The sequence below is a fragment of the Pogona vitticeps genome, chromosome 3 (assembly GCF_051106095.1).
Source record: "Pogona vitticeps strain Pit_001003342236 chromosome 3, PviZW2.1, whole genome shotgun sequence".
Taxonomy (NCBI): Eukaryota; Metazoa; Chordata; class Lepidosauria; order Squamata; family Agamidae; genus Pogona; species Pogona vitticeps.
Genome location: NC_135785.1, coordinates 51,623,734 through 51,634,655, shown reverse-complemented (window position 1 = coordinate 51,634,655; position 10,922 = coordinate 51,623,734). Strand labels below are relative to the sequence as shown.

Here is a 10,922-nt window from a genome sequence, read left to right as displayed (position 1 = left end):
CTGGACCGCCGCGGTCGCTTTCCTCAGGGCGGTTTGCCGCGAGTGCCCCAACGCCGGCTGGTTTCTACGGCCTCGCTCCCGGATCTGTCCTGCAGCAGCAGGCGGGACACGAAGGTAGAGCGAAGATCTGGCGGCTCCGGCGGGGCGGGACGGCTGGGGCTCCAGGGACCAGAAGCAGCGGCACAGCGGAGACCGTCTGATGTGCCTTGACCGCCTTCCGATCATACCACCCCTCGTTAACTTGGTCCCCAACGGGGCTCTGCACCCTAAACCAAGCCAAAGCCTGGAGTGGAGGCGGGCGAGGATCAGTTAGTCCCGGGCTGATCCCTCAGCCCTCTGCCAGGAATTGGGATTGTGGGACGGCACCAGGAGAGGCCAAGGCGCACTCGCGCCGGGCGTAGAAAAGACCCATTCATTTCGCTTGAAAGGAATACGGTCTAGATGGACGGATACACTTCGATAAAAGAAGACGAGCCGAGGGTCTTGTAGTGGCATCTTAAATCCATACATTTATTGGGTCATACATTTCCCAAAATCATACCCTCTCCCTAAAAGAGTCGAAGTCCTCCCCCCCCTCAAGTGGGTAAGAATATTTCTCTCCTGAAAAAAGAGGAGAAGGAACGTGGAGCTTTTGTCTTAGCAGCTTGGCACCGAAAGATCAAGTCATGGATGCCCAGAGTAGGCGCGAAAGCTGTGCCCAGCCCTCTGCCCTTATTGACTTTGGCAACAGCCCTCCGCCTGCGGGATCCAACGCCGGCCCTGCTGCCTGGCGGCTGGTTTCTCTGCCCTCTTTCTACGGGAAGCGTGGCGCCTGCCATCCTCTGTCAACAACGCCCCTGCGCCATTCACGCCCGCGGGTCTCTGTGCAAGAGAATAGGTGGGCAACTGTATTTAATACGATTACCTTTAGCAAGATTTCCAGAAGTAAACCCATGGTATTCCACGGAGTCGAGGATATATATCAGGGATCTCCTATCAACTCTCCTCAGACTGAAGAAGCTGCTTGGATGCCTAGCCAAACGTTTCATCCTACCAAGAAAGAAGTCCAGTTGCCACGACTCAGCTTCCATGGAGTGTTTTTCCAACGCAATCGCTACCAATGAGCACGAAAACACGCCAGGAACTGTTCTCCAACCATCTTTCTTGCAGCAAAAAGAACCAGGGGTCTCGGCTACGAAGTTTCGCTTTGAGCGGAGCTGCGACGTAACTACGGCTATCCTGCTTTGCCAGGTCTTCGTCTTAAAAATAGAGCAGCAACGTAGAAAAAAATTATGTGTGTGTGCTTATTTTGCTACCTAGGGTATACCTACCCATTTTAGATTACTTTACTTGGCAGAGTAGATCCACAAAAAATTCAGCTCGCATATCTTTTTTAAGATCCAGGGAATATTCCTGCTCCGATCCAACAAACGAACGGGTTTGAGTCTTCTGGAGTTTGTCAAATAAAACAGCCTCTTGTCTCCTGGCAGCTGCTATGGATTTTCATAGACGGATCATAGCTGCATTGACTGAAAAGAAAAAGGCCCTGCTGGTTAAGGGGGAAATTCAAGTATGGCCCCGATAGTTAACTGGGATGGCAGCATAGTTGAGTTACCAGGAAATAATTTACTTGAGACTATTGCCAAGCAAACAGACGGAGCTACTGTTCCACAGAAATAAGGTTTGGACGTATTGCCGGCAGCCATAACACTTCGAAAACTTTCCATGATTAGTTCACAAGCTTATTGTCCGCAGGTCTACCAAGAAGAAAAAACTATTTAAATTCAACGTGATTTGCTCGCGGGTAGTGATGTACACGTCTGCCGTTTCAGACAGCCATAGCTAACACCGCCTTTTATTTTCCGGGGTGAAGAAGGCCGCTTTTGGGGGCATAACACGGCCGCAGACATGCATGTGAACAAGACGCATGTTGCCGTCGCCTTTGAAACACGCTTTCATTGTGCATGCTGGTTTTACAAAGCAATTCTTGCCAGTTCGCATCAAATGTGAGTGAGGCGGTGTTTCCTAACAATAATTTCGGCGACAGAGCTGGGCAGATGGTTGCTGTTGCTTGTTTGTTTTAATCTGTACTTGCACGCCTCCATCTTTGACTCCTCTGCTCCTTTTTATAGCAAAATGAAGAACTGTCTTCTGTGTTCCTCGCGTGAAAACAAGTTACACAAACCGGCGCGCTTACTTTTGGAGGAAATAATGCCAGACAGTTTGGCAAAACGGAGGCGTTGTTAAACAGGACAAGAGAAAAAATGCCATCGTTTACGTCTAATAGAAAACTTTCATTATTAGTGGGCTGACTATGAAGGAATGCTTACAACGAATTAGCGTTAAGTTCTTTCTTTTGAATAAGGACCACCAGGGCAAAACGGGGAAGTAATCTCCATCCTACTTCGAAAAGTTCTGTAACTTAATCAGCTCCGATCCAGCTTTGGTGAAACTGTAACTGGTTCGCTGATTTCAATAGGAAAAACAGCTGTCTTGTACTGAATTCTGTTCACATGATTTGAACTACGGAAAACCTCATAAGAAGTATGTCTCTAACGCGAAGTAACGTCTTCTGATCTCCTTTGCGGCCGGCAGATAATTAAATCTCTTAAATAAATCACCACCTATTTTGGCAGCGCACTTGGTGGTGGTGGGGAGTCTCACTCCTGGGGTGCTTCCCACTTCAGGACTTCTTTGCTGCCTATTTTAATCCCCAAACTTGAACCAGAAATTTCGGCACTTTCTACTTTTCTTTGGGAAATGGAAGGAAGGAAGGAAGGAAGGAAGGAAGGAAGGAAGGAAGGAAGGAAGGAAGGAAGGAAGGAAGAGGCACAAAATCCAGCTTGGGTGAGAGAGGACCCCGGAGCAAATCCGCCGAGTCTCCCCAACCCACCCCTCGCTTTCTCTTCCTGCAGCTGTAACTGCTCCCAGAGAGGACAGGGGAGCCCCTCCCCCCCCCGGAGGGACATTACATTCTTAAGCTTCCCACAAAAGCTATAAATGTTAATCAAAATTAACCAGCAGGAAGTAAGGAGCGCTGAAATCCTTGCACAGGGACTCGGATTCATTTCGGTTGCTTTTGCTTTTCAAATAGCTTTCCGGAGCAGAAGTGATTTTCAGAACAGCCTTCCTTCACCCTTTCAGATCCGCGACCCCAAAGAAAACCACGGGGTGGGGGGTGGGGGAGAGAATCACCAGACGAAAAACTCTAGGGAAAATTAATCCTGAGTCAGGAAAAGAACCAGCCTCGAGTTTATCGTAGAAGTTAGCTTGGGTGAAGTTTGCGCGTGGCGGCAAGCTTTGCTTCCCTCTCCAGATTTAGTTATACTCAGTCTAAGAGAAACTCCTATTAAAATCTACGGTTTATATGATTTCAGTGGGTTCACGCCAAGTATAGCTAAGGCTCGATCGAACCAAGGGTGGTGGTGGAGGAAAAAGAACGAGGACAGGAAGATGTAACGTTTCTCCCACACTGCTAATATTTTACTCCATGTTCCGGTTTCAGCAGTGGCCAGGCTGGTTTCTCTCTCATGAAAGTCGTGTTATTTTCTACGAGGTCAAATCGGCTATTTCTCATCAATCTGATTGATTTACAGGCACTGCCTCGATGCCTTGAGGCTCGCTTCAGTTAACACGGCTATTTGCTGCTTGAAGCAAGGGGCTGGAAGGCAGGCTCCTCTTCAGTACAGAAGCCGGATAAAATGGCAAGGAGGTCTGATGTCGACACTGAGGACCGGACCAGATCTTCCACACCAACGGAGGCGTGAGACTCCGTTAGATGGCATAACCAACTTCCAACAAATTGGAAGCGAGCGATCTGAAATCTACTGTGGGAGGCTCTTAGGGTTTTCAGATCGGTGTTATCAGAGGGTTTTCCTTTTGTGCTGCTAACATTTAAAATGCATTTGGCAGAAACTGGAGAGAAGGGTCTTCTCAGTGGTTGCTCCCAGGGGCTGGAACTCCAGGCCAAGTGAGCCCGCCTAGCGCTGCCTCTCTCCCTCCCTCTGGTAATTTTCTGCTGCTGGGCAAGGACTTGCTCATTTGGACAGGCCTTTGACTTATTATTACAAGATGACTTGTAATATTGCTGCAGCTGCTTTTAATTGCTTGGTTTTATTGGTGCTTTGCCTGTCTCCAGAGCAGCAGAGCCGAAGAACTCAGGACTGGGGCCCGCGGGAAGCCGGGAGGTTTGACAGTTCTAAAAATGACTTCCTTATATGTAATAAATAGATAAATAAATAAACAGTTGTTTTATAAAGTACAAGTTTGTATAAATTTCTATCCTATATTTTCCAGGAAAAGGTGATCATGCCACAAATAGAACAAAATGGAATGAAACATCAGTAAAAGGCAAGGTAAAACACATAAATGAATGAATATTCTCTATGCAATATTGCTGCTTGCGGCATGATCACCATTTAGAAAAAAATAACTTACAAAGTATTTATTGATTTATCTATATGAGCAAAGCTATTTTTATAATGTTTTGCCTTTTTTTCGTTCCCTCCCCCACTTCAATGCTGGAACTCCGTAGAAAGTCAAGAGAGGAAAGAAAATTAAATATAAGGACGGGTGGGAAGAAGGGAGATTCAGCGGCTTTTACTAACCTGAATGGGGTGTCGCTGCTTTGGCTCGGTTCACCCTTAGTATGCGAGTAAGTCTGGCTCCAATCTATTGTTGCGCCTATGAAAAAGAATTGCTATTATTGCAGTTGCCACTGTTGCAACTTCTAGAGTATTCTGGATTCATCATTGGCCAAACATATTATCTCTCGAAGATCATAAACGTCGGCTATCCTATAAAACGAATGCTCTCATATTATGAAACATCAGTCGCGGTCTTAATCAGGCGTTGTTATTTTCGGGCACAGAGACATTGCCGTCTTTCAAAGTGAGGGCTCAGTTTAATTAGGGTGCAAAAATCGCCACCAGGTGCAGCCAAAGATATTTTGGAGCTTCGGGCAAAGTTCCCCCCCCCCGCGCCCAACCAGAAGCAGAAACTGACCAGAGCGGCGCCCTTCAAGCCGTCTTAAGTACAACCTCCCCCAATACCTGAGGCCAGCAGATTTGGAGAGTGCACGACGGGTTGCATGCCACACCTCACCTTTGTCTTCCATAAACTCACTTTCCCTCCCTGCCTCCGAGCATAATACGGCCTGAGGTTGCCACCTCACTACACCTCAGAGTAGGACTATGAAGTCGATGAATTTGCCTGGTCTGTTCAAATATGAACTCAGGTATTTTGGCATAGCAACATGTCGCAACAAAAATACATATTGCTACCTGTGATGTCCCAATTATCAGTCGTTCGACAACAAAATTGCTACTAACTGCTTCGGAAGATCTGACTCAAAGGAAGCTGGAAAGTAAAAGGAAAGGAACTTTCTTCTCCCAGCAGGCAAGTGAGGAGACTGCGGGGGGGGTGTGTCCTTGGAGGGGCATCATAAGAGTCTCTACCTTCGGTTCTTTTAAAAAACAAAAGACCTTTAATCAGTCGGCTGTTAAGTGATAGCAAGCTAACAAGCGAAGCTCGGGAAAGTTCGGGGGTTTTGGACTACCTCTCCCAGAAGCCGCCAGCGCGCGCGGCCGGTGGCTGAAGGTTTCCGGAAAATGCTGTCCATCCCCCACCCCCCAAAGGCACTGATCCACGTCCTGCAACTAATGATGGCGGTGAGGGGAGGGTGCCTTTGGAACTGTGACCCGCCGGTTCATCCCTGACCTACGGCCGGCAGGCACACCTGCGCGCCCCGCTCGGCCCTCGGTTGTTCCCAGAAGACGGGCCTGCCGCTTTCTGGACGTTTGGGAGGTCGGGCATTTCTCCCGGTCCTTTCCCAGGGGAGTTACCTTTCTTTCCCAGCATTGCCTTTTCCTTTCCTTTCCTTTCCTTTTTCCTGGAGTTCAAATGGGAAAAGAGAAACCGAGTCGCAACGCGGCATGAATTCCCGAGAGAGACGATGGAGCCCTCCGGAAAAAAACGGCCGGAAGGGGAGGGAAGGGGAGGGAGTGGTGGAAAGGTCGGGCAACCGGGAGAGGGTTGGGGGGGGAGTTCCCAGGTTCACTCTCACACACACTCACACACACACACACCCCGAACCCCCTGGGTTCAGGCACGGAGGTGCCCCCCCCGTCCCGAGGCCCTCGAGGCGCGCGTTTCCCCCTTCGCGCCTTCAGGGCGCCCGGAGGGCGGTGGGGCCCCGGACGCGGCCGGGCTGTGGCCAAGCGCGCCTCCTGGCCGGGGGGCCTGCCGGCTTCTCCTTCGGGCAGGCCTCCCGGCGAGTCGCTCAGGGGGCCGGCTCAAGGCCTCCCCGCCTGCCAATGGGGGCCCGGCCCGCCCGGCCCCTCCTCGCCGTGACGCCGCGCCCTCCGCGGCCTTCGCGACAGAGGTGGTGGCTCGGCGCGCCAGAAGCGGCGGCTGGTCCCGGCGGAGGCGGCGAGCAAAGGCGGCGCGGCGCTCCCATGGACGCCACTTAGCCCGGCTTGGGCTGGCCAGCGCCCGCCGCGGTCCTCCGTCGCGCAGCCGGACCGCTCCCGCTGCCCAGGATGCTCCCGAGTCCCGCCACCTCCACCCCCTTCTCGGTCAAGGACATCCTCAAACTGGAGCAGCAGCAGCAGCAGCAGCAGCGCTTGGGGGCTCCCCACGAGCCGCCCTTCCCCGCCGTGGCCTCCTGCCTGCTGGGCTGCCGCTTCTCGGACGGGGAGGACGAGGAAGAGGAGGAAGACAAGCTGCCCTTTCTCGGCTCCATGGCGGCGGTGGCCAAGACCCAAGGGGAAGGAGGGCTCTCCCCAGGCAGCTACGTGCAGGCGGTGCTCCGGAGCTCCTGCGAGCCCAAGGGACTCATCCAGGAGGGAGAGCCGGTGCGGGACGCGGGAGCGGGTGAGTACCAGGGCTACAGGGGCCAAGGGCGCTCTGCGCACAGGGAGGCTGTGGTTAGGAAAGGGGAGGGGTGCCAGGCCAGCTCCCAGACTACCCACTTTAACAGAACTACCTCAGGATCGCAACCTGTTAGGGATACGACAAGGAGAGTGCCCGGGAGACTAACCGCCAAAAATATCTCCTAGTACAGGACACCGGTGGGCTGTCCACGTAGGAAAATTCATTGGAATTCTGTGCACACTGAGCCCGGAATATGTTTCATGCTGGCTGAGGGAGTCTGGGAGGAGGTGTTTTAAAAGGAACTTTTTAAGGTCCAGAATTAGATTGGGCAGCTCCTCTACCTCTTCCAGAGTGTGTCTGGATGCTTAAACACCTTCCAATGTCTGTTCTCCGCTGCTGGGCTAGGGCTCCGGTCCAACTGACCAACAACTAGGCCTCTTCAACACAGAAGTGCTTACCTCTGAGCAAACGTGCCTCTCTTTTGTGGATCACTATGTAAGTCTGCATTCCTGTGCATATTAAGGGAACATAATTGAGCCTCCTGAAATACAGTGACATCTCGTGTTCATTGACGGAGGGCAATCCTGCGTTAATTTGGGCGTGAAACAATACAGAGTTATATCGTTTTGAGGGAGACATTCTTAGTGTGTTTCAACAAACGCTAAGCTTGTGCAAAAAGAAAAGTTATTTTGGCACCCTAAAGACTAACAGGTTATAAATGGCAATTGGCATAAGCTTCGGTGGACTGTCACACACGTCTACCTCATGAAGAGAGCCACAGCCCATGAAAACCTGTGTCGAATAAAAACTGGATAGTCTTTAAGGCGCAGCAAGCCTGTTTCGTTCAGTAGGCACAAACACCCACAGCTAAGTTTACAGAACAATTCCAACGTTACTTATATCCGTTGCTTGAGAATAGGTCTCACTGAACGTACTTCCAAGAAAACGCACTCGGATTGGGCTGCATTTTAAAGCGGAAAGGGGTACTGCTCGATCCGTTCACAACCAAAAAAGGGAGAAACGGCCAGGCCCAGCGCGGAGCAAAGTAATCAGCCTTCACAAGCTGGTGACACGGAGCTGAGATTTTTTGACGGGGATGCCGCCGGCTTGTAGCCTCCGTGGCGGAAACCTAATCGAGAGAAGCAGACGCTGGAAGGTGGAGAGACCCCGTTTGGGGTCCTTCAGGCGGAGATTTTGCCAAAGACGTGCGTTCGCGTTTCCTCTGGCCTGGTCACAGAAACGGGCGAGGGAGAGAGGGAGGGAGAAGATCGAGTTAGTGCTCCGGGAGCCTGGGGTGCAAAAAGGCGGACACCAGCCAGCGGTGTCTTTTTTATTATTATTATTAATTAAAAAAATTAAAAACCAAAAAAACAGTCAGCGGTGCCCGGAAACACAGGAGGTCTCTCCTCTCTGATCCTGGCCTCTCCTAAAACTTCAGGCAGCGCCAGACGCCAGTGGCTGCTCTTCCTTTACGCCAAGGATAAATAGCCATCGGGGTCAGAGGGAGGCTCAACTTTCTGTAGTGAACCGGTCCTGCAACCCTGGGTTTCTAATTCCATAACTGAATCTTTTCGCTTCTTTTCTCTGTAAAATCCCAGACGCCTCTCTAAGCTGTTTTGCCTAAAGGATGCCCAGCGTCCTTAAGCCCCTTTTTTGCCACCAAAAAACAAAACAAGCAAGCAAACAAACAAAAACGTATATGGCACCTTAAAGATGAAACAGCACTCATGCTTTAGTCTGGGAATAAGCCTTACTGGTAATAGACAGAGTGATGGACTAGGATTCAGGGTCCCGGGTTCAAATCCCCGTTTGGCCATGTGAAATTTACTTGGGGGTGGTAATGGTCAAATCACTCGTGAAATACCGGTATGTCACATATTTGGAAGATCCGATTAGGGTTGCCATAAGTGGAGTGTGATTTGACGGCACGTAATGCAGCCAAGTCTTACTGGACATAAGCGGGTGTTCTCCTGAGAAAACTCACACACGACACAGCGCCCTAAGAGACTGGTGAGTTTTTGGAATTTTGGTCTTCAGTACAGAAGACTTAGGGCCCCACTTGGCAGAAAGATCAGGAAAGCTGTCAAAGGAAGGACTTAAGGAGAGGCATCCAGGTAAAAGTGTGAAGTCAAGAGGATGGGGGACTCATTGCACCCATTTCAAAGGTTGTTTCCCAGGAACAACATAAGACCTTCTCCCCTTTCTCTGTCTTTCTTACACAGTTCTTATGAGGCAGCTCTTTCAGTCTGTTGCCCCCCCCCAAAAAAAGGAGTTTAGTGGTACCTTAGGAAACAATCCGTTTTATGGTAATGTTAGTAAAAATGAAGGGGAAAGAACCTTGTTTTATTAGCATAAACCTTAGTGGACTCCAGCCCACTGGACTGTGCCTTTGAAGAAGTGAGCTGGGCCCCACGAAAGCGTATGCCACTAAAGCGTCGTCGTCTTTAAGGTGCCACAAGACTCCTCGTTGTCTTGTGGCACCTTAAACAGCGCAATTGATCCGGGGTGACCATCGAGCGTATGGGTCTTCCACAATGGAGACTCGACTTTCCTCTCCCCCCCCCCGGCCCCCAGTTTTCGTGCCTCCCGCCTGTTCCTTTCCCGGTCACATCTTTCGACTGTTCCGACCCCCACAGGAAAGGATCCCACGGAAGAGGCGTCGGAGCGGCCCAAGGCGCGCGGGCGGAGGAAACCGCGGGTGCTGTTCTCGCAAGCGCAGGTCTTCGAGCTGGAACGGCGCTTCCAGCAGCAGCGCTACCTCTCGGCTCCGGAGCGGGAGCTCTTGGCCAGCAGCCTCAAGCTCACGTCCACGCAGGTGAAGATCTGGTTCCAGAACCGGCGCTACAAGTGCAAGCGGCAGCGGCAGGACAAGGCCCTGGAACTGGGCGGCCCGGCGGCGGCGGCGGCGGGAGCGACACCGCAGCCCCAGCCCCCGCCGCCCCCGCGCAGGGTGGCCGTGCCGGTGCTGGTGAGGGACGGCAAGCCCTGCCTGGGCGGCTCGCAGGCCTACAGCGCGCCCTACAACGCGGCCGCGGCCTACCCTTACAACGGCTTCCCCAACTACCCGTACGGAGGGTCCCCCGCGGCCGCTTACGGGGGCCCCGGCTATAGCTGCAGCTACCCGGCAGGCGGCAGCGGAGCGCCGTCGGTGCAGCCGCCCGCGGGGCCCTACGTGAATGTGGGCGGCTTCCCCAGCGGCCCTCAGCCTTTGCACCAGGCGGCGGGGCCCCCGTCTTGCAATCAGGGCATCCGAGCCTGGTAGCCGCAGCGGACAGAGCAGCTCTGGCGCCCGGAGCCGGCCGGGCCAGCGGAGGAGGAGCCCACCCAGCAGCTGAAGTGCCAGCCGGGCGGTTGGCGGGAACCCCCTGGATCCAGGGGAGCCCCCAGCGGGAGGCCCGCTCAGAGAAGAGACTCTACGCTGGTTTAGACGGAGGCTCCACCTACCATTTGTCAGCCGAGAGAGTGCGTGACCAAGGGGTCCACCAGCAAAACCACCTGGTCCAAAGGCCCTGGCACCAGGTCTGTCGGGGGGGGGGGGACACTTGGACTGGATCTCCCCCACCCCCCACCCCGTCAGTGCTCCCAACTGAGCCTGAGCCTCCGCGCCTGAGTCCCCGCTGGGGGAAAAGCAGAGCTGCAACCAACCCCGGGAGAGACTCGGGGCTGGAGATGATGGTGTGGAATGGGAGGCCAGGTATTGCCCAAAAACCAGCTTCGCGTATGTATAAAAGGCAAAGCCCGGGTGGAAAAGCCACCCATATGTTGTATCGTATTATTCAATGTATCGATGTAGCCACTGCTGCAAGGAGTTAAAGGAGCCAATAAACCAGGTGCAATATCCGTAACCACTGGGCTTCTCTGGGAAGGGGGCTGTGTTGTGCCAGGCACGAGAGGAAGGAGTGAACGCATTGCCTGTGTGTGGTCTATGAGGGGTCCATTTCACACATTACAAGCTCTCTCAGATATAGTGGGCTAGGAACAATTGTTTTTGACAGCTCTCCGAAACCAACATCCACCCAACATGGTTAGTGGATTCTGGAAGTTGCAGTCCAAAAAAAGTCACAAAGACA

The 10,922-nt window shown here is 52.5% G+C and overlaps 1 protein-coding gene and 1 long non-coding RNA gene across 2 annotated transcripts; one reads left to right on the top strand and one right to left on the bottom strand.

The window, feature by feature from the left end:
* Positions 1 to 481: 481 nt before the first annotated feature.
* On the bottom strand, positions 482 to 6,194 carry LOC110084057 (uncharacterized). Its single transcript, XR_002301415.3, has 3 exons — positions 5,823 to 6,194; positions 4,587 to 4,662; positions 482 to 1,508 (listed from the first exon to the last, which is right to left on the bottom strand). It is a non-coding gene; the product is annotated as an uncharacterized LOC110084057 (long non-coding RNA).
* A 2-nt stretch (positions 6,195 to 6,196) lies between these two features.
* On the top strand, positions 6,197 to 10,697 carry NKX2-3 (NK2 homeobox 3). Its single transcript, XM_020803076.3, has 2 exons — positions 6,197 to 6,852; positions 9,489 to 10,697. Exons 1-2 carry the CDS (start codon positions 6,519 to 6,521, stop codon positions 10,112 to 10,114), a joined length of 960 nt encoding a protein of 319 aa, XP_020658735.2. The 5' UTR covers positions 6,197 to 6,518; the 3' UTR covers positions 10,115 to 10,697.
* Positions 10,698 to 10,922: the final 225 nt, after the last annotated feature.

Coding starts and splice junctions, on each gene's coding strand:
- NKX2-3 (XM_020803076.3), top strand. CDS start 6,519: ATGCTCCCGAGTCCCGCCACCTCCACCCCCTTCTCGGTCAAGGACATC. Junction 6,853..9,488: donor GGTGCGGGACGCGGGAGCGG/GTGAGTACCAGG, acceptor CGACCCCCACAG/GAAAGGATCCCACGGAAGAG.